The 20,149-nt window shown below is 36.6% G+C and overlaps 2 protein-coding genes across 2 annotated transcripts; one reads left to right on the forward strand and one right to left on the reverse strand.

Moving 5' to 3' along the window:
• Positions 1–1,348: 1,348 nt before the first annotated feature.
• LOC110867701 (xyloglucan-specific galacturonosyltransferase 1) lies at positions 1,349–3,561 on the forward strand. The gene has a single exon (XM_022116703.2). It carries the CDS (start codon positions 1,386–1,388, stop codon positions 3,318–3,320), a length of 1,935 nt encoding a protein of 644 aa, XP_021972395.1. The 5' UTR covers positions 1,349–1,385; the 3' UTR covers positions 3,321–3,561.
• Positions 3,562–4,146: 585 nt separating this feature from the next.
• LOC110867702 (AT-hook motif nuclear-localized protein 5) lies at positions 4,147–7,346 on the reverse strand. Its single transcript, XM_022116704.2, has 5 exons — positions 6,507–7,346; positions 5,085–5,152; positions 4,877–5,008; positions 4,625–4,777; positions 4,147–4,542 (listed from the first exon to the last, which is right to left on the reverse strand). The coding sequence occupies exons 1-5, from the start codon at positions 6,910–6,912 to the stop codon at positions 4,351–4,353; spliced, it is 951 nt and encodes a 316-aa protein (XP_021972396.1). The 5' UTR covers positions 6,913–7,346; the 3' UTR covers positions 4,147–4,350.
• Between the last annotated feature and the right edge of the window lie 12,803 nt (positions 7,347–20,149).

The raw sequence follows: 20,149 nt of genomic DNA on the forward strand, positions 1-20,149 counted from the left end.
TCACTTTTGCCCCCCGATGGCCACACATATACTTTATATGCGCATATCGCAAGCGGGACGTTAATACACAACTCTCTAACCTAATAAAAAATAAAGTGAGATGTTACAATAAGTAAATACTACCTCAAAATTCATTTTGTTAGAAAACAAATCTTGATGACTAAATGTATTAACGGATTACATTACTCGTGTAAGACATGTGTTTATTCAAATCGTGCAATCCACGAGTTTTTAAAAGATGTAACTATTTTATTACTTAGTATATAAAATAATATTTATTCAACCAGTGTAATACACGGGTTCTAACCTAGTTTTACATATAAAAAACTTAATTTTACACAGTGTTATTATTATTATTATTATTATTATTATTACTATTATTATTATTATTATTATTATTATAGCTGCCGTCGTGACTACCGTCGCCGCCGTCACCGACTTCCAACGCCACCACCACCCACCTCCACCCCAGCTTTCTCCTGCCACCACCGTTCATATACGTTTTATAATCAACAAAGACATTTATCTTATTTTTTTCAAAGCACCGTAGCTTTATAAATATTATTTAGAATTGTTTTTGCTGATACGAAGTACCATAGCTTTATATATTAACCATCTTAAAACATAAAAGTTTGATTGTATAAAAAATACTTTATATTTACTTAAAAAATAATATAAAAGTTAAAAACTAATGATTGTAATTAATAATTAAAAAATAAAATAGAATATTAATTAATTAATGATTTCGGTAATTAATGAGAGCCATTTTCTCTCTCCTACCATCTTCTCTCTCCTCAAAAGTTGACTTTTGGGTATATTTAACAACACCCCTTTTAAATAGTTTACCAATTCAACCCTTACCAACACTTTTGTCTTTTGACCATAGTTTAAACACTTTTCATTGAATGACATGACAGTCTCTCATTGGTTGATTTTGAAGTTTACCACTTTCAAGTGTCTAACCACTCCATACACCCTAACTATATATATATACACCAAAAAGTATGTTGACATCAAGTTTTATATTATATTAATTCCGTGCTTAATTTCTTGATCCAACTAAAATCGATAACGAAATTTGGATCAAGAATCAAAATATCCCTTTATGAGATAATGTTAATTTATTTAATAGATGGGCAAATGATTGTGTTTGACATTTTGGATTAAACTAAATCAAATTAAATGAATTTACGAAATAAGATCGTGCCTCCAAGTATACTAAACAAACTAATCATGCATTGAATCTCTACGTGCACTCATGTTGTTTCATGATATGCTTCTATGAAGCCAAAAATGCACTATTTCTTCACTAGAAAAGCTCATGAAAAACTCTGAATCCAAACCCAAATTCAAATCCAAACGAGTTCCATTTTAGCATCAAGACAATGGTAACCGTTTTGTCTAAGAGAAAACCAAAAGCCCCGAAAAAGATCGAGCCGAAAAGGGGCTGTTTTCGATCATGTGTGGCATGGTTTGTGTATCCTCTTCCGACCGCTCTCTTTTTCATGATTCTTATGTTTGTTTGGACATCATCGACCACTTACATTTCGGGCAGGATTGTGCATGTTTGTGTCTCGTCTCGTAAGCTGACCAACCTTTATTGTCTCTCGGCCACCACACAACCGAACGACAAGTTCCAGCTTCCGTTCACGAATTCTAGTTCTCCAGAGTTTCTGGAGAACGGAATTCCTGTTCTTGAAGAAAAACTAGAAAAGAGATTGGCGAATTCGGCCTTGGATGACAATTCGGTTAACCTTAACCGGAACCTCAAAGGCGAGTCCAAAGAAGATGTTAGTGTTGTTCGAAACCAAAGTGATGGGAATAATGGGCTTGAGGTCGTTGATGACCTCAAAGGTGATCCCAATGGAGTTTCCAAAGTTGTCATTGAAAACCCGACTGCTTTTGATGATAAAAGAGTCGGGAATGAAAACCCGGCCACTTTTCTTGAGAAAAGAGCCGGGAATGAGGCCACTGGCACCAGTGGCCTTAAAGACGACTCCAAGAAAGTTTCTAGTTTTGTTCATGCAAACCAGAATCCTCTAAATGGCAGTCTTGATGAAATAAAGAATGCGAGGGAAGTTGTCGAAGAGTATCTTCGAGTCCAGAGATCGTGGGCCGCTAATCAAAACTGGAATCAGAACCAAAACCAATGTCATGGCCGAGGAATCTATGTCTATGAGTTGCCACCAAAGTTCAACAAGGATTTGGTGGCTCAATGTCATGATATGGTTCCTTGGGTTGATATGTGCAAGTATTTCAGTAACAACGCGCTTGGTGAGCCCATACCGGAGCTTGGAAACCGATGGTTCAAGACTCATCAGTACTCGTTGGAATTGATATTCCATTCGCGAGTTTTAAAGCACCCGTGTCGTGTTTACGATGAAAACCAAGCAAAACTCTTCTATGTTCCATATTATGGTGGTCTAGACATCTTGAGATGGCATTTCAAGAATGTATCTAGTGAAGTCAAGGATACTTTGTCTTATGAACTTGTAAATTGGCTAGAAATGCAAAAATCATGGGACAAGAATCTAGGAAAAGATCATGTCTTTGTTTTGGGGAAAATTTCTTGGGATTTTAGGAGGAAGGATTACACATCATGGGGGACTAGATTTCTCGAGCTCGAGGAGATGCAAAACCCGATAAAGCTCATGATCGAACGACAACCATGGGAGCTCAACGACATCGGGATCCCTCACCCAACTCACTTCCACCCACACTCAGACGACGACATCCGTGCATGGCAACGTAAAATCATCTCATCAAACCGTCGAAGCCTCATCAGTTTTGCAGGCGCCGCCCGTCCTGACGCTCATGACAACATTAGGTCTATCTTGATAGACCAATGCACATCAGCAACCGAGGAACAATGTAAGTTCTTCGATTGCAAAACAAAGCAATGTGACGAGCCCCAATCACTAATAGGGCTATTCACGGAGTCTGAATTCTGTCTTCAGCCTCCAGGCGATAGCCCTACTAGGAAGTCAGTGTTTGACTCATTGGTGTCGGGGTGTATCCCCGTCCTTTTTGACCCATTTACGGCTTACTATCAATATCCCTGGCATTTGCCCGAAGATCATGGGAAGTATTCGGTTTTTATCGATCAAGAAGACGTGAGGAAGATGAAGGTGAATGTGGTGGAAAGGTTGATGAAGATGCCATTGAAGGAGAGGGATGATATGAGAAGAAACATTGTATATGATTTGATGCCAAAGCTAGTTTATGGAGATGAAGATGCAAAGTTTGAATTGTTTCAAGATGCATTCTCCATTACAATGAACAATGTGATGGAGAGGGTTAAAAGCTTGAACTTGGAGTAACCGAAAGATAGGCTTAACCGGAGATGAGTGAACAAGCCGGAAATTAAACCACCGGTAACCGGAATATTCTTGTTGTCTAGGTATTGAAGTGTGTTTTGCATAACATTCATTTTAGTTCACTTGTTCAGATTCTAAGTTTCTTTGCACTGCATATCAGAAAGAATATGATCATTCTTATATAGATATATTCCTACCAAGTTGTATTATAAAAAAAATTAATTTAATATACAGTTTTGTTTAATTTTTCTACATTTTTATAAGTTGACTGAGTTGCTCCAAAGTAAAACATTTTTTGGGTATCATAATACTATTTTAACCGGTTTGGCAGATGAATCCATTTAATTATACATGTTACTATGTTAGCATGAATGACATGTTTATCACACCATACTTATTGAACGAGTTAGAAAATAACAACCATAACCTTCGTGTTGTGTTAAAAATCTAATATTCTACACTACAAAGAAAAGTTTTCGGAAATTTTCAATAAAATTAATACTACGAGTGAAAAATCAGCCCAGCAGGGGCCGGCACCCCCCCCCCCCCCGCCCAATAAAGCTTCATCGGTGTACAAGGCCATGTTACTACAAAGGTTTTAATGTTGGACTAAAAGCTCGACATCAGAGCAAGAGAGGATGAGTGTCTGGCTACGCCCATGGGTCTCACCATAGTGAGAGCGAAGATCAGACTCCGATGTGAGAGTAAGTATTGGAATATTTCTAACATTACCATACAATTATTAAAATGCTAAAGGCGTTCCGTTTGATGTTTAGTTAACGAAAGACCTAAAAAATCAAAGAACATAATTTTCCATAAAATTAGCAGATGACCGAGTCAAAACAATCTCCTAATTCTACTTTAACACCGATAAAATGGTCACGTTCATCGTTACAAATACGTTAGCACAACTACAAAGAGGGTATAATCTCTCTTTGCTGTTCTTTCAGCACCATTCATGTACATCCTACATATACAGAAATACCAACCTGTTTTAAATAATAATAATAATAATAATAATAATAATAATTCATCAACGCGTAAGGTCAATTTCAGTAGGCGAGTTTCTTAAGCCGACTCGTGAATTTTGTTGCTCATGAACCGCTTCAGGACTCGTCTCGTTAAGTTGAATATCCAAATGTTTCTCGTCCCTTGAGGATGTTTCTGTTTTGGTCTTCGCTTTAACATCATTACCGCCACCATACACGAAACTACAAAGCATCACCTACAACACCAAAAATCACATTTTTAAAGCATTTCAAACCCTAAAAACGCGCTTACTTGTTCTAACTGGTCTGAAACAATACCTGTACTGAGCTGGATGCAACAAGCCTACCGCCAATTGCACCGCCAATGACATTGCCATCAGCACTACAAACCGAGATACTTAAACCACCGGTCCGGCCGCTGTTTTCCGAAAGCAGATAACAACCGGATAAACATAGTATCTCAAAACGGCCCTGCAACACAAAAAGGTCCAACATAGAGCAAACTCAATGGATCAATTCTAGACATTGTAACTTGATTAATAAATCGTTTTAAAATGAAAGTTCGCTAACCTCGTAGGTCACAGTGCCCCCCGAAGATGTAAACTGACTAAACGTCACCGCAGAAACCGTTCCACTCCCCGATAAGATGCAAATTGCTCTCGCCCTCTGTCGTGCGAAAATTAATATCTTTTCAGCAACATCCTGCAAATATTTGCTTCTTTTTACACATCAGACCCTAGTTTTGACCAAGATTGACGGTTCTTTAGTTATAACATACCTCTCCAACAGATACATGGATGGTATGAGGTGTAAAAGCCAATCCTGCTGAACTATTCATCCATTCACCTGGATGAAATACAAAAATAATTCTATAAGTCAAGTTTTACCATCTTTAACCACACATTCGATCCATCCATAAATACCCTCGAGATATCTATTGATGTCACCGTATGAATAAACATGTGTAATTAGTAACACATTAGCAATATAAAATGCTCTAGGTGGTCTAGCAAAATCATAAGCATTTAGTCCCTCCGTAGTGGGGCTTGGTATAGCGCCACCTCCATCTATAACGCCCTATAGCGCCGGCGACATAGCGACAAATAGCGATAAGGTACCTATATGCGACATAGCGATAAATAGCGGGCGGCTATTTTACAAATTGTGATACAATAGAAAAATAATTTTTAAAAATTTTATATGTATATTATATCAAAATACCCTGGTATATATGCTATTTTACACGTATATTTAACAAAAGCCTAAAATCCAGCTGTTTTATAGCTATATTTAATTGATATTTATATTTAAAAATAAAATAATAAATAAAGTGTCGCTATTCTCGCTATCCATCGCTACAACCCAAATAGCGACACCGGACCTATACGCTACGTAGCGCGCTATAGCGATCGCTACGATCGCTATTGACAACTGTGGCCGGCGAACACCGCTACGGGGGGGCGCTATAGGCTGGATCTTCCCCTCCTCCGCGAAAATTTTCACGGGAGCCATACCTTCCACTATTTGTTTTTCTCTCACACATATATATACATACATATATATGTATAATTGAAGGGGTATAACCCCACTACACACTCAACTTATATAACCCCCTTTCTTACACAATTGCCACTTGTCACATAACCCTAGCTATGGGCTCCATGGGCCTTATGACTATACATGGCCTAAGTGCTTGTGTAGTGGGGCGCTATATGCCCTCATAAAGCCCCTATAAAGCCCCAAACACCACTACGAGGGGCTTTATGAGGCAAAAAAAAGTGGGTGGCGTTATATATATGGCGCCTGATGGGGGGAGGATTTCAAAAATGGACCAATAAAAAAAACAAGTGTTTTTTAATTAGTTAATAAAATTGAAAATTAATAATTAGGTAATGATAGGTAGGGGCTTTATGACTACAGGCTCTAGTGATATAACGTCCCATAAAGCCCCTGTGTGACGTGGCACGACACGTGTCGCATAACGCTCCACAAGGGGCTTTATGACTACGGATGGCCTAAGAGGTCTTTGACCTTGTTTTGGTTTCTAGATAGTCCGCCAATCAAAGGAGCATACTCAATTGGTGTCAGCGTATTCGAGGAGTCCGTTTACCAAGTAAATGTCATAATTTTCTAGAAAACCAAAACAACTATGATTGTTGACAAAATGCATGAAGCAAATCAAGTTCAGTAGAAACCATACCAACATTAGCAAGCCTTTGTTTCCATCCACTACCAGGAGGTCTCCCTCTGTTCTTCCTCGGGTTTGGGCTGCCTGAACCGCCCGAACCCGACAAAGGTGCAGGAGTTAGCCCTAACTCCATATGTGACTCATTTGGTGCATACTTCCTAGGCCTCCCTCTCTTTTTCTTTACAACAGAATCACTACCACAACCACCACCACTACTACCACCAGTGGTAATGCCATGAGGGTAACTTGGTGAACCCACTTTAGTTAACCACATGTTGGTCTGACCAGAATGCATACTTGGGTTTGGTTGGATCTTGAAACCAGATGGTGGGGTATGAACCCCCCCACCACTTTGATTGCCAGACCCATTAACCCCTCTATTAACATAAAAAGATGCCATTCCTTCCCTTACATCCATGCATTAAACCAATAATTTTCTCACCCAGAAAATAAAAACTATCTAACAAAGTAACAAACACCACTTTTCTTGAAATTTTGCCTGTATTTCAAGAAAACCTTACCCTAATCACAATTCACCATTAAAATGGAAGAAAGATGCTAAAAGATTCAAGGGTTTTACTGGGGTTTGTAAATAAACAACTCAGGAATCAAGAAAATACAGAAAAATGGAAAGAAATTCAAAAAGATTGAATCTTTATGCCAGAAAACTGTATGAAAAACAGGGGAGTAAGTTAGAAAAATGCAGAAACAGGTAATGGATTACCCCAGAGAGATCTGTGTACGACAGGCAGTGAGAAATTGGAAACCCTAGATTTGAAGATCACGAAGAAAGGAAGAGAGAGAGAGAGAGAGAGGTGGTGACAAAAGTGAAAATAGGCATGGGAAAGCTTTAAGCTTTAAAGTAGAAGAGAAGACTGAGAGCCTGTGTTGTGTATTTTCTAAATTAATTATTAAAAAAAAAAAGGAAAAGCAAATAAACAGACAATTATTTGTTTATGATATAAATTTCTAGACGACAAATATATGATTGCTAAGAATGTTGTCATGATTTTTATATAAAAGGTTGTGATGAGATAAATGTACTTTCCTAATAAATCCATATCAAAAATCTTAATTTCACACTTTGTATATGTTTCGAATAACATTATACGGGCTAAATAGAATAATCTGTTATGACAAATGTTTTATCGTATAATATTATACGGCTCATATAGATGAAGAAAATATTAGGTCGTATAATATTCTATACAAGGAGGGGGGTCGTATAATGTTATATGACCCATATACATGAAGACAAAAAAATTCTCTGACATTCTTTTTTCAACAATCAGTTATACGGCTCGTATAACTATATACGGGTCGTATACATGTAGGGGTGTGAAATTAAGATTTTAAGAGTGTGCGAATAGTGGGAGCCTAAGGGGGTGTTTGTTTGTTTGTTTTTTTTTTTTTTTTTTTTTGTGAAAAGCACTTCAAAACCTCTTATGTCTGCCCCACGCAGACCATGCGCAGACGTTTGAGTCTGCAGCGTGTTTGTTTTTTGGAAGTGATTTCATTAAAAAACCTCTTCTAAACCTCTTCCTCGCATAGACCTGGCCTCACATCTTCAAGCCTCTTCTAGACATCTGCTCTTTCAAAAACCCTAGCATCCATTCTTTTCCACAGCGACACCTCTATCTTCTCCAGCCAGTCGACACCTCCACCTCCTCCGCCACCCACATCTTCGTCGACCCCACCTTCCGTCACTTCTCTTCCTCTGTCGACCCCCCTTCGTCCCTTCCCTGCCTCTGTCGACATCAAAGTCTGTCGTTTCTCTGCCTCCGTTAAATCCTCGTCGCTTCTCTTCCTCCGGCGACACCAAACTTCGTCCCTTCTCTACCTTCGTCAAATCCCCGTCGTTTCTCTGCCTCCGTCGACATCAAATCTCCGTCCCTTCTCTACCTCCGTCGACATCAAATCTTCGTCCCTTCTCTACCTCTATCGCTTACACTATGTTCCCGAGTTTCATTTAACGATAGAAAAGAAAGGAAGGGGAATTATAAGGGAATGGAAAGGAAAAGATGTGATTATATTCGTGTTCCCGAGTTTAATGAAAAGAAAAGGAAATGAAAGGAAATTAAACATTTTATGTGTTCCCGAGTTGGGAGAAAATGAAAAGAAAGTTTATTTATAATGAATTAGAGGGTAATTTAGGAAATTTAAAAAGGTCTGAGATTCATAATAATCGTTTCTCACCAAATCTCTCCAAATTGGAAGGATGAATATTTGCATCAATCATCCCCTTGATTCCTTTCTTTTCTCACCACTTCCTTTCTTAAAAAAATCTCTGGAACACATTTTTTACTCTCTTCCTTTTAATTCCTTTCTCTTCCCTTATTAAATGAAACTCGGGAACATAGTGTTAAGGTTAGTGTTCTTGTTGATTCGTATAGTTAATTTTTGTGTAAGTGTTGTTTGTTTGAAATTAAGGTGTTGTTTGCTTGAAATTAAGGTGCTGTTTGTTTGAAATTAAGGTGTTGTTTGCATGAGGTGGTTAATTTGTGATTGAAATTTTGTAATCTTGTTGGAAGTGTTTGAAAATGCTAAAAAACAAACAGTCTTCTTCTTACAGACTGCAGAGGTTTGGTCCACCTCTTCAGCTGCAGATGTCTGCAGATGTGGTCCGCAGGCCGCAGAAGTTTTATCTCTGAAAAAACAAACAACACAAATGTAATAATAAGACCATTTACATCTGTTTACTTGTATAGCAAAAAGCATTTTGTGAAACGATGTAAAGGTGTGTAAATGGTACTCATTTCTAAAAGATTGAGGATTTAAGTCCAACGGTGAATAATGGTTTAGAATTAAGGGGAACTAGGTGGGAGTCGGATGTTAGTCGAGAACTCGTGGGGTGGTGGGAACACCTCACCTCCTTGTTCGCTGGCACACATTTCTTTCCCATCTAGACGAGATTACTACATATTCTAGTGAAGAATAAAGCAAATATTTCTTTTAATTTTATACTGAGCCATTTACATCTTGACAACAAAACAGGTATTATTTTTTAAAGCTCTACGAAATGAGAGAGAACTCTATTCCGCACCCGAGTTAATTTAACGAGGGAAAAGAAAAGAAAGTAAAAGTGAGAAATGAATGGACGAGAAAGGAAAAAAAATGTCTTTCTCCCCATTTCCTTCCAAATCGGAAGGATAAAAAACTAAAGAATTTAATCTAGTTTTCCTTTCATTTCCTTCCTTAAATAAAACTCGGGAACACGACATATTTTATTTTCCTTTTTTTCTTTGCTTAAATGAAACTTTGAAACACAAAATATTTTTATACTTTCTTTTTATTTCTTTTCCTTTCCTTCCATTAGTAAAGATAATAAGCAGATTGAAAAATAAATCTAAAACTATTAAAATATCTTTATTGTAAACTTTGATTTTACATTATTATCGATGTTTAAAAAAAAAATACACAACTCGTTTAAAGAATTAAAGGTTGAGTTTTTATAATTTCCAATTTAACAAACTCATATTGCATTCTAGATCTGTTGCCAACAACAATATTCTAGCATGCAATAATATCACATGTCAATCATGCAAGATGTATATAAAACAAGTTAAATAGGCATGTCACGTTCTTGTTTTATTTTCATGAGACAACATGACAAACCAATACCAAATTAAGGGACAATCAAATTCTCCCAAGTCTTCTTGTGATGTTTTCTAACTTCCACTAGCCTCGACACCTAAATAGAACACGCATGTTATTTAAAAAAAAAAAACAAAACAAAACAAGAAAGTCCTTTTCTATTACTTTCATGCCATAAAAAAAGAAAGAATGCAATACAAAGATGATCACTATAAGGTCAACACATAATTTAGTGATTACAAATCATCAACACTGGCTCTAATCTAATATGATACTAATAAACAATTCCATTTAATATTACATGGCAATTTCTTAATTCCATTTAGACCACCCATAGTGGGAGGGTGAATAATGCTAGTCGGCTAGTCAGCAAAGGACTCTAGGTTAGACCACCCATAGGTGTTTTTCGTCACGTGTCATCCTAGTCAGTAAATGGACGTTTTTCACAAATGGGCATAGTAAGGATAATACCAAATAATCCTAATTTTTTGATTAAACTAATAAAATTCATTAAATAAAAACATTACATTGTTAAGAAAAACCGAAATAAGAAAAAAAAATTACAATCCTAAAAAAAATAAAAAACCGAAAAAAATAAATAAAAAACTATTAAGCTAGAGTCCGTATTTTTGACGGATTTGTTGCCGACACATTTAGGCTAGGATCAACGCGTCGCCGGTGAGATGGTCGATGGGTTTAGACAAAAATTCGATATCTTTCTCCATTTGCTTCGATTCTTGTATCACGACAAACTTTTTGTTTTCGGCGTTTCTTTATTCCATAGTTTGTAAACGCCTATGACCGAGATCTCGAATGTATTGAAGGCGTTGATTCATCTTTTTGAAATCTTGCTTCAATGTGTTGGGATTAGATGAACAGGACTCCGCTTTTTTCCCTTATTTTTGGTGCTTCTTCTACCCGGCGGTCGTTCCAACTCCAAATCCTCGTCGTCGTCTAAAATAATATTTAAATCGACGTTACGAGCATCTGAGGTGGGTGTGTCCGGGTCAACCGACGATGATGTTTTTGACCGCTTTGATTTATGTCTACCACTATACGTCATCGTCGGTACATTTGACCATTTGGGACTTCCTCGTAAAAGCTCCCAACATCTCAAATACGTGAAACTGCCTTTTGTAGCATCATGGTCGGCCCTGAGGGTGAGCGGGGAGGACCACCGGCCAGGGCCCGATATTTCGAAGGGCATGTTATTCTTGAAAAAATCCGATATGCATATGTAAAAAATAAAATAATAGGGTATACCCATACAAACACCAACATAGACCCACTTACAAAACTATTTTTATGGTTTATATTAGTTATTAGCCTATTGACATTAGGTTTAAATCTTTAGTGAGCCCAATACTCAATTTCGTTAAGGCCTACGGACATGTTTTTTCGAGCTCGAACAGGGTACACAAGTTCTTAGGGCCGGCCTTGTGTAGCATTGTATTCTTCCAACGCTCTAGTTAAAATATTTCCATCGTTTTGGCCGCTTCCCCAGTTGTCCCAAGTACGTTGGAAGACCTCTTGAAACTGATGACATTTAGAGTTGATATCGGTCAATTTGCTCGAAGAAGAATCTTTATCTCGATATTCATCTTTCCCCATTGCTTTAAAGAACGTTTCACGATTTTTTTGCCAAAAAACCGGTGACGTTTGATAATTTGCTACGAACAAAATACAAAAATTATAACGTTATATTTTTAAAAAATATAAAAAAATACATGGGTCGAATTATGTGAAAAATAACTTTTTAAAACGGTTACCAATATCGGGGGTCCTCCGATATATCTAGCCACGCACGTGCCAACGCGTATTCCTCGTCTTTCGTCCATGCTAGATAGTTTCCTTTTCGACGAGGAGCGGTTGGATCTTTCTTTTTGTGAGACCTTTTTCTACGTTTGGATCCCTCGACAATGGGCTTGAGTTGTGTCTCTGGTACCATTTCTATCTCCGGATCGGTATCTTGAGGAGAAGGTGGCGAACCGCCCATGTTTGGAAAGGTTTGCAGAACTTGAAAGAACGGTTGCGAACCGCCCGTGGCTCGTATTTGCGCGTACACAAATAAATTCGGATCCATATCTTGAAGGTTAAAGTTCGGTTGTGGTTGCGTGGTGTTCGGCCGATATGTATTGGGGTTACCGGGTCTCAATGGCACACCGAATGGGTGTCGGAAGGGATTCATGATTTACTAATGAAAAGAAAGAGTAGAGAAAGTTTCCAAAAATAGAGGTGAAAAGTAGAGAATGTGGGTGAAAAGTGGAGAAAGTTTATAAAAAATGTGGTGAAAAGTGGGTATTATATAGGTTAAAAATTGAATAAAATAAAAGAAAAGTTAAAATTTTAATTGTTTTGACCGTTGTTAAACGGTCCAATTTCGAATAAAGTGTCGGGGGAGAGCGTTTTTAAACAACACTTGTGATTTTTTGGCTCAAAAACGCCCCAGGGGCGGTCTTCATGGCGTGAGGGCGTGCTTTATTTTGAAAAAAACACCCAAAATTTGGGCCACTACGAGTGGTCTAATGCCAAATAACAATTTCTCCTTCTCATTAAAAAATATAATTCCATACTAATTAATTCATATGTTACTTTTATTTCAAAATATTGTTGTTATTTTAGTTACATAGATTTGTTATTTACATATTTGCAACTATTTTCACATAATCTCATGGATAAGTGTAACACACACACGTGTATGTATATATATATATATATATATATATATATATATATATATATATATATATATATATATATATATATGGAGAGTTTAAATTTTCTTCTCAAATGAACCTTCCCCTATATAGTGGAGAGTTCAAATGAGAAGAAATTACAAATTAAGAATAAAAAGAATAAAGGATACAAATGTAATTTAAACAAATCATTTAATGAGTCTATTATCTATTTTTGCTATTCAAATTAATGAACTCTAATCACTTAATGAGTTTATCTTATAAAATAGTTATGCACCTTACACAATAAAAATAATCATGCACATGATCTTACATATTTAACGTTTCCTACACTATTAAAAACTATGTTTTGGTGTAGGGTACAGAATGTGTAGGACTTCAATACTTTTAAATAATTTTGCGACTCATAATAAAATATGTGGAGGACATAACACCTTTAAATAATTTTGTCACTCCAAATAAAATTAGTGTAGGATCCAACACATTAATGGTGGTGAAGGAGAAAATTATGGTGGCATTAGTGAGACTTTTGTAACTCTTCAAAATATTTATTAGTATTCTATATCAAATTGTCCATACTACCCTTAGTAATTAAAACATTAATTAAAAGTAGATAAAAATAATATCTTAATTCTCAACCATTGATTAAAAAAATATAGGGTCTAGATTAATTTATTTTTCTTCTTTCAAGAACATTCTTCTCAAATGAACCTCCCCCTATATATATATATATATATATATATATATATATATATATATATATATATATATATATATATATATATATATTAACGGGATCAGGAGAAAACGCCCTAAAGTGTGAGAACGGTGAGACCGCATCCTGATGGAACACGTGGTGCGGGATATAACCATGGTGGGAGGGGATTTTTTGTCTTTTTAATCATCTTTTTTGCTCATTCGTGTGTCACAATACTACTTCATTTTTGGCGTTTTGTTAGATTCAATAACTACCTGGCGTTTTACTGTTTTTTTTTGGATCTGTCTCATTGAATTAATTGTTTTTCTGTCACATGGATAATTTTTTTGGCATTATGGCATTCCCAGGTGAATTAATTCCATATATGTTATAAAGGTAAATATTTTGGCGTTCATGTCGTTGTTAATAATTCATTACCATTCATTAATATTTCATAAGATTGCAATAAGACGAAATCAAAACAAACTAATAGTCTTCTGTATATGGGATTACATCAGAGATGTACCCTTTGTTCATCGCTTTCTTCAGATTCACCATCATCATATTTTGCATTGGTGTATAATGCCATCATCTCGTCTCTTCTTTGCTGCAGCCTATACTTAAATATCATTACAACTCTAGATCTTGCATCGTTCGAAGGTGCTAAATCACAGAGTTGTTCAAAAAGATGTAGTTTCTTTGTCTTCAACATTTCGTCCATTGGCAATGAATATTCCACCTCGTGTCGATAAGTCACTTTAACCGTTCTTGCTTCTTCATCCACCACCCAACTGCTAACTGTTGGTAGAGGAGTATCGTCAATATCATCATCATCATCATCATCATCGGCTGGAAATTTTCTATTCAATCTTCTTATTACCTTTTCGAGTCCTTTCACAATCGTCGGCCCTTGGAATCCCAAGGGACAGAATATCCCTCTGAATCGCTTCATCCATACTAGTATGGCCTTAATTGTCTTGACCTTCACCCTTGTCCTATCGGAGAACTTTAGGATGAAACGTCTCTCTGACCTCTCAAACTTCCATGCAATAACCTTAGCCATTTTTTAATCTGTATGACGTTTTTGACAATGTGTGGCGTTTTAGATAATGTGTGGAGTGTTAAGTTGTGTTTACCTGTTCTACTTTTATAATGACTTTTTTTTGCCGCCATGTAGGATGCAGTCCTATAATGTGACAGGTAATTATGGCGTTTTGAAAAGATAAATAAATTCAATTACCCATGGAGTGACTTTTAATATAATAAATGTTAGTAATAAAGTTTTCGTCACTTCAGTTTACTGTTTGTATTTACTGTTTCTTCAGCTTCATCTGTTTATGGCTGTAACACGTCCCATCTTTTTGAGATTTTGGCGTTTTGTATTTTAATGGCGTTTAGATAAAGATGACACTTTGTTCTATTCTCTTGCACATTGTTTTTTACATTTTTTTGAGTTTTTAATAATGCTTGTCCAAAGTAATTTTATTAAAGTTTAGGAGTTTTGGCGTTTGTGGTATGATGGCATTTCACAAACAATTTTTAGAGAATTAATGTATTTGTTCTTAGCTGAAAATTGCATAACAAACCACAGAAAAAAAATTAGAAAATAGAAGGAAAAAAATAAATTAAAAATCCGAATCCATTTTATCTTCCTAATCTTCACTGTCATCAGTCTCTTTCTTCTTTTGAAACTACAAGAACTGTCACAAATAAATGGCGTTTTGGTGTTGGTGTGGTCTTTTGTTGTTTGTGTGTTGAATTGGCTTTGTGGATGTTGGAGACATAGATCAACGCCGTGTGGGTGGATGCTATTTGTTCGCCATCTTCATTATCATCATGGAGTCCAAAATAGCATTTACACTGGGATTAGTCTCTTTTCCTCTTCCAAGCCTTCTTCAAGAACAAAGAAGACAAAATGACATATGACTATCATCAGTCTCTTTTTCTTGAAGATTTTTCCATCTCATGCAACAAAATCTTACTCCCCTCATGTAATAAACCATTTAGTGAAACTTCACGCAGAAAAATACTGAATATCCAAGAAACGATGTTTGCCATCGTTGATTTTTTAAACTTTTTGGCGTTTTACAGTGAGTGATATTTAGGAACCATGGTGTATGTTTTTTTGGTGTGATCAATGGAAGGTGTTGTGAATTCAGGATCTGGATCGATTCCTCTAGCTGATGAATGCGTACAAACACATGAAATGTGCGGAATCCAATCATGTGTGTGGATAGAGCACGAAGACGTAATTATACATTGATTTCAATTGATAATCTGACAAGTACAATACCGAGAAATCAAACGAGCAGAGCTTCGCCTCAAAGTCTAAAAAGTTACAAATGACAAGACCCTACTCTCCTATTTATAGGCAGTCTCCATCCAGATGAAACAAGCTGGCGGATGGGCTCCATCCGGACGGATGGGCCTCCATCTGGACGGATGGACTCTAACAATTAACACCGGATGAACCTGTACTACATCCGTCCGAATGGACCTAATGTTCATCCGTTCGGATGAGCCTTAATACATATCAACTTTATCTTTTGTTCAGTTCAGCACTGGTCTTGCATCATCTGATTCAGCTACGACACGTGATTGACGTAAGCGATAGACATATACACTCACAAACTCCCCCTTGGATATTGCTGCAGTCAATATTGTAGCTTTCTATTTCTCTCTCTCTCTCTGAGTCTTCATGAAGCTTTGAGAATTTCAGCACCACAGACTCTCCTTTATTCTCTAACAGCTCTATCTGCTCCCCTTTTCGTTTAACTCGATCTTCAGGCTCCCCCTTGCTTTAAGCTTCCATGCTTTCAGCTACTAGGATCGACACCTGGATTTTACATCTACAAGCTCCTCCAGAATAGTTACCTGACTCTTTGCAAGCTCCCCCTTGCTTTGAGCTCGTCTTCAGACTCCCCCTTATGCTCAGTTATCGGGATCGTAGTCTGGCTCTTTCATCTGCAAATCTCAAACCATTTATAAGATATCTGACAATTAAAGACCAGTAGTCTAAAATCTAGCTCTAAACATTTAATATGAATAAGTTGGATCATTTCAAATATGTGACTGCACAGGACATCGTTTGTTGTGACCTAGCTCAAAATATCCTAAGATCGAGAACTTGGCTCACATTTAACAATTTTAAAGCTATTTAAGATTTTCAAGAACAATTTCCTGGCCTTTCAACACATATATTCAATATCCTGGCTCTAAATGCAAATGTAATAATATGTAATTTTCCATGATTTCCTAACTCTCTTCCTGTAACAACCCGACTTTTTGGAGTCAAAGTACAAGTCAAAGGAAGTAAAGATTGCTAATTCGATCTGTCATTTCTTGCTTAATTATTGATTGTACTCTTGACTCGATAATCGATACTCTAATTTGTGTTACTCTAGTTGTATTATGTGGAGTAAATGCAGTAATCGCAGTTTATCGCTAATCTACTTAACGATATCTCATCGCTATCGCATGGCAATACGAATTATGAGTTTTGGATATTGTTTTACGTGTGTCTGCTATTATGTATTAACTGTGCATGTATATTTATGTTTGAAGTGGTTAATCGAAAACCCAATCACAACACTATCGCAACGCAATCTCATCGCAAACTGGAAATGCAAGGTTACTTATGTTGTTGTATGTTAGTTAGGTTATTTTTGTAATTATTGTTTGATACTATCGCGTCGCTTACTCGCTTAAACGCATCGCAACGCTCAACGCACGAAATGAAAAGTCAGACACCAACGCACTCGAACCATCTGATCGAAGGACCATTTGATCGAATGGTCATCCGTCCGGATGACCATCTGATCGGATGGCCATCCGATTGGATGGCCATCCGATCGGACTGCCCTCTGATCGCACTATTACGTCGCCTCTCCTCTCTTCACACCTATAAATAGCACCTGTCACATCACTGTTCATGTGCTGTGACAGCTCTCGTCCGACCAGCACACACTTGGCCAATTTTCTCTCGATTTCTCGCGATTCTTGTAAGTTTTCAACTCAAATCTTGTACTTCTTTGATCTACACACACTTCTTCATCATTTTCACCATCAAATCTTAACTTTTCACCATGAAATCGGCTGATTTGGGCTGTTCTAGGGGGGTGTCATCATGGGTTCTCATGAACTTCAAAGTATGACCTCATTCCACCAAAAACAACTCAGATCTAATGATTTCAACAATGTTTAAACACTGATTTCTCCTAATTCTAAACAAAATCAAAGTGTTTCAAACTTTTCTTCAACATTTCACATAAAACCGATAGAATCTGAGCTCGTTCGGGCCTACTACTCATTCTCTAGTGAAGTGCCGGTTTGAGAACTGGTTTCTATCAACGAGATGGCCGACTTAACAGGTTGAACAATAAGTTCCGTTAAGAACAGTTAACTGATCAGATGGGGTGATTCCCACCCGATCGGATGGCTTGGACTTGATAGGATTTCCGTTGTTTGACACGTTGTCATACCGTCTCGGTTCAATCAAACTATTATACTACGTGTTACATGCTGGTTATGCGCAAATTCGCTTTCGCTACTATTATACTATCAAACTTTTATGCTTACCTTTACACTATGTGTATTGACTTTTATTTTAACGTATGTGACATGTGTTTAGGATGCTTGCTTTAATTGCTGGATGTTTTGGAATCGAGCTTAGGGGAGTCTAGAAACAAATAAACAATTTATGAGTTGTCGAAACTAATATTTGTCTTTGAGAACAACTTGTCTGTAATAACTGCGTTATTTTGATATGTTATGGTATGGGACGTAAAGTTAAATATCTGGTAATTTAGTTGTTATGGATTCTCTTGGACAATTTGTTTCGCTCAGTGTCGCGCCCCGATGTTTTCGCCATCGGTTGGGGTTTGACACTTCCTCTATCAACTAACTATGTCTGACAATTTAAGTATCCAAAACCCTCTTAGTTAATCATTCAAGTCCAAATTAATGACCTTGGAGATTTCACAAATTGTTTTTGTATTTCATTTAAAACTTCAAGTTTCAAATTAATGAACTTGTTTATTTTCAGAAACGTGTTCAACATACTTAGATTTGAAACTCGGCTCTTAGACATCGGTTTTCGAAAATAAAGCGGAAACAAAATCTTTTTGAAATTTTTTCTGAGACATGAAGCAGTAAAGAAATATTTACAAACAATATTTTTGTTTGAGTTTGCGTTAGAGGATCATATCAGTTTATGACAAATCACTAGTACCATTGAGCTATAAACACTTTAAGTTCTAAACAATTCACGTAGATTGTCAGTATACTGGTCAACGTAAATTTTCACACAAAGTTCAACTAATTTGAGATACGAGTTTAATGTTTTAAGCACTTAACTTATTCGCGTGTCCCACCTCAGAATATACTCTCGTATCAAGATTCCCTAGATTCAGTCTTACAGGTGAATATACTATATTGATATCTGTATTCTGGGTTAGTGCGAGACCTTGAGACCTCAGGTATGAACTACCGTTCAGTCAATGAGTTGAAGGATCGACTTTAGGTGTGTCCCACTTAGGAATCTTCTTTACAACTGCACTTGATTCATATCTTTCGATATTTTTCAATTTTATGCAGAGGGAAAGCTTTTAAAGTGCGTAAAGTATTATACAAGGTCTAGGCCATTGCTGACGCAAAATCAGAAGACCACGTATAATAATACCCCAGATATCAAACAACATAAAAACCTAGTATCTCAGAATCAGGCAATCTCTTAAACAAGATTCCGGGGGTTACCTATATATCCGAGAGATGTTCCCCATGAGATAAGAAAGTTATTGATATTTAAGTTTATATCTCGAAAACAATCTACTAAGCGTGTAAAAACCTACTCGCATATCATCAATGAGACCGTTTATCACTTTAACTTTCCAGTTCTTTAGCATACTGTGATTGTCTACTGATGTACTATCATTTCCTCTTTTTACACAAAACTCTTTTTCATTTTCTCATGTTTTTGACTTTTTCAGATTTTCAAATGTTTTTTGTATTTTCAAAATTTTTACTCCCCCTAAAATTCAAAACATTTAAGAAAATTTGACAACCTGATGCTGATAGCTTTGTCTCGCCATCCGTTTTCTGCTTCACATGCTCTATTTTGCATAAATTATCCCCATGACTTACACCACATTGATTTTGAACAATGTTAAACCATTTTCAATTATGAAACCATGTTTTTCAGCCGTGAGGGTTTTGGCATATTCACTCAACAAGTTTTTGAAAATTTTTTATTTTTGAGAGAATTAAAACACAAACATTTTTTTTTCATTTTTCAATTTTTGACAAAATAAAGACATGTTTTGGTTTTTAAACTTTTCAATTTTTAGGATTTCTGAATTATGGTTTATTTATGTACAGAAAACAAACAAACTCCCTGTTTTCAGTTGCATGGATCCTCCTCCTCTGGTGCCACGCTGCTCCTTTGTTCATTCTGATAGTCATATGTCTTCTAGAGCACCTGCACATTCACCTAACTCAATTACTTGAACAAAGCAACCCAAGATGTAACACCTCGTAAAATCGTGTCCAATTATATAAAGACACGTGTCCTAAACCCTAAACGTGTAACGAATTTATTCTAAAGGACTAAACTTGACAACTTTGAAAAGATGTATGCAGAGGGACTAAAAGTGTCAACATGCTAATTTATG

Source organism: Helianthus annuus, chromosome 7, assembly GCF_002127325.2.
Source record: "Helianthus annuus cultivar XRQ/B chromosome 7, HanXRQr2.0-SUNRISE, whole genome shotgun sequence".
Lineage (NCBI taxonomy): Eukaryota > Viridiplantae > Streptophyta > Magnoliopsida > Asterales > Asteraceae > Helianthus > Helianthus annuus.